Source organism: Leptosomus discolor, chromosome 3, assembly GCF_034619465.1.
Source record: "Leptosomus discolor isolate bLepDis1 chromosome 3, bLepDis1.hap2, whole genome shotgun sequence".
NCBI lineage: Eukaryota > Metazoa > Chordata > Aves > Leptosomiformes > Leptosomidae > Leptosomus > Leptosomus discolor.
Window position 1 is genome coordinate 61,758,498 of NC_141393.1, and position 3,242 is coordinate 61,761,739.

General features: G+C 51.4%; 1 protein-coding gene across 1 annotated transcript; it reads right to left on the bottom strand.

Moving 5' to 3' along the window:
- Window positions 1–1,192: 1,192 nt before the first annotated feature.
- DIRAS3 (DIRAS family GTPase 3) lies at window positions 1,193–1,789 on the bottom strand. The gene has a single exon (XM_009950281.2). It carries the CDS (start codon window positions 1,787–1,789, stop codon window positions 1,193–1,195), a length of 597 nt encoding a protein of 198 aa, XP_009948583.1.
- Between the last annotated feature and the right edge of the window lie 1,453 nt (window positions 1,790–3,242).

Below are 3,242 nucleotides of genomic sequence, written 5' to 3' on the forward strand. Positions count from 1 at the left end.
GAGTAGGAGGTCTATGGCACAGGCTGATAGCAAACATTTGCACTTATTTTCTTGAACTCTATCTCAACCATGCACTGCAGAGGAGGCCTGTCCTGCTTGTCTCTTGTTAACAACAACAACAAAAAAAAAAACACAGCAAGAGGGAGACAAGACATAGACTGTGTTCTCCAGTCCTTTCACTTGTGGCAAGTGTCTGATAAGTTTCCATCAGAAAGGAGTCTGCTTTAAACCCACAGCTTCCAGGTGCAGATGTTTCTTCCCGAAGCAGTGCTACCTGAACCGACTTGTCATAGGTCTCAACTAAAACCTGTGTAACTTGGATGAAATAAGAGGAAAAAATACTACCTAAGAGAACTCCAGGAAGATTGCAAAAGTAGCTTCAGCCACATCCAAAACCAGACTGGCAGTTGGGAAAGGAAAGGTGAATTGTCAAGATAACCAGCTACTGCATCAACTAGTACTGACTACAAGCTGGTTACCTTTATCAAGGAGTCATCTTAAGGACGCCAGGAATCACCCCTGGATTTAGAGCAAGAAGATGTGGAACCTCCTACCTCGGCAAACAGGGGAAGTCAGACTAGAAGGGGGGACAAAAGCAAACAGCCCGATTATATGCAGGTATAGCTTTAATCACTCACAGAGCTGCAGAAGTTTCAGGAATTGCACAGCACACAAGAAAACTTGACTTTTACTATGAAAAAAACTTGCAGCTTTGGTAGGCAAGCCAGTCTGTCTGCCAAAATCATAAGCATCTGGAGCCACATATACGTCCATTCGCAGTACAAATGCCTAGCTTTGTTAAGGTTTGCTCTGGTCAATTTTTGAAGTATATACATTATAGATAGTATTATTTCTTTAGAGCTAAGAGGGTGGAAATGCTTAAAAACTAGCATGTATTCAGAGGAATAGAGAATTCTGACTGACATTTATCTCTTCTGTAAACTTCTTGCATTAAAAACTTCTAGCCACATGTAATTGCTAACATTGAACATTTATTGTGTTAAAAAAATAAACATGCAGAAAGCCATCCTCTTTAAAACCAACACATAAAATAATCCAACGAGGATTTTAAGAGAAAAGCAATAGCCCTGTAAGGCATGGACTTGTCCTACACCTCGAGCAGAACTCTGTTTTCTGTGGGAGTCCATGCTCCGACAACACCATGCAATGGTGCGAGTCCAGCAAAAGTCCATCACATAACAGAGCACTTGCCTTGCAGTTTATCTTTCTTTTTCTGCTGCTTGGATTTCTTTCCGTCCACCTGAAGACTGACAGTTCTCCTCTTCTCCAGATTCAAGAGCTCCTGGAAGAGCTCCTGCACGTTGTAGTTCATTTTGGCTGATGTCTCCATAAAGGAGCACTTCCACTTGCTGGCTAATGCTTGCCCCTCACTGGCATCCAGCTCCCTCTGGGTCTCATCACTTTTGTTACCCACCAACATTATTGGGATTTTTTGGATGTCTCCTTTAATCTGACAAATCTGTTCAAAAATGGGATGAAGATCTTCCATGGACTGCCTGCTGGTGACAGAGTACACCAAGATGAAAGCATGCCCTTTGGATATAGACAGCCTCTGCATGGCAGGGAACTGATGGCTTCCCGTGGTGTCGGTAATCTGAAGGGTGCAGATGCTCTTATCACAGCTGATTACCTGCCGGTACGTATCTTCAATTGTGGGGATATAGGTTTCCCTGAAAGTTCCCCTTACAAAACGAAGGACCAAGGAGCTTTTGCCAACCCCTGCCGCTCCAAACACAACCACCCTGTAATCATTGCTTTGTTCAGGCATCTTTGCTGCGCTGTGATACAAGTGAAGGTTTAAACTGAAAAAGCCCGAGTTCTTCAAGTTTACACACCCCTAGCCAGAGGTGGCCTGCGGAGAAGGGAGGGGGCAAAAGGGAAAGAGAGGAGCAGGGGGAAGAGAAAGAAAAAGCAACCGTTCACACCATCTCGGTAATTTTACGGTGCGTTAACGAAATAAGCAATTAAAAAGTCATTCCCCTCCCATCCTTTTTGCTGGCATTAAAGAGAAATAACTCACTATCCCGCCCCGCCCCCGCCCAGGCATACCTCCTAAGCACGCTTACCGCTACGAGAAATGAAAACGAATTCACCTGTAGCCATCAGCTCCGCCGTCCAGCGAAACGAGACTAAAATCGCCTGCCAGGAGCGGCGAAGCGCTGCCCGCTCCGCCCGGAGCCCTGCCGCTGCGGGGAGGCTCGGCTCGGCGCCTGCCCCCGCCTCCCGCCTCCCTCCTCCTCATCCTCCTCCCCCCGGCCTGCGGGGAGCTCCCCCGCTGCCGCTCGGCCCCTGCGGGCAGGCAGGGGTGGCGGGGCCGTTGCCTTTCTCTCTCTTTTCCTCCATCCACCCCACTGCCTGCGGGGCCTCCCGAAAGCGGCAGGAGCTGCCGAGCTGGGGGAGAACCCGAGGATGGATGGCGGCTACCGCAGCGAGCTGTGCCACCTCCCCGGCCACAGCACCGGGGGACCCCGCCGCCGCCTCCGGGCAGGGGGACCTGCCTAGCCCCGTGCCTCAATAAAAGCCCCGTATAAATAAATAAAAAAGATAAGCCAACGCAACCACCTGAATGCGGTGGGTTGAAGCTGGGGGGGGGGGGGGGGGGGGGGGGCAAGTTTCGGTGCTCCATCCCTCTAATTCCATGCATAAATATTAAACGCGAGTCTTTTTCCCTCCATCGCGCCTCCTTTAGAACCACGCACACACCCCCCCCCCCCCCCCCCCAGGCGCTGAGATCCCCTGCCGGCTTGCACCCAGCGTGCATGCTCCCCAGCTCAAATTTAAGGCTGATTTTATTTCAACGCTTAAAACACGGGTCAGCTTGCCGCCCCCGCTGCCATGAGAAGCGGCAGGGATGACCTGAGCTACTCCTGCAGCCCTCCACCAGAGAAGCCACTGAACCTTTCGGGCTATGGCCGCTAAGGTCCACTACTTTGATTTGGCTCCCTCACAATGGCAAATCAAACAGTCGTATTTCACAATCGCAAGTTTTATTTCTGCTCACGTATGAGAAATTTCCCCAAACACCGCCTCTCCACACACCCTCTCTGACGGCAGCCCGGATAAGCCCCCCATGTCCCCGCTGCTACACCTCCAACACGGCCCGGGGCCGAGAGAGCGGGACCCCTCCAGCCTCCCTCAGGTCCCGTCCCGCCTCGGCGCCTCCTCGACCCCGCTCCGCCCGAGCCGCCTCCCCGGCCGCCGCCACCATGGCGTGCGGGAGA

Excerpts from the sequence above, each read along its gene's own strand:
- DIRAS3 (XM_009950281.2), bottom strand. The coding sequence starts at position 1,789 with ATGCCTGAACAAAGCAATGATTACAGGGTGGTTGTGTTTGGAGCGGCA.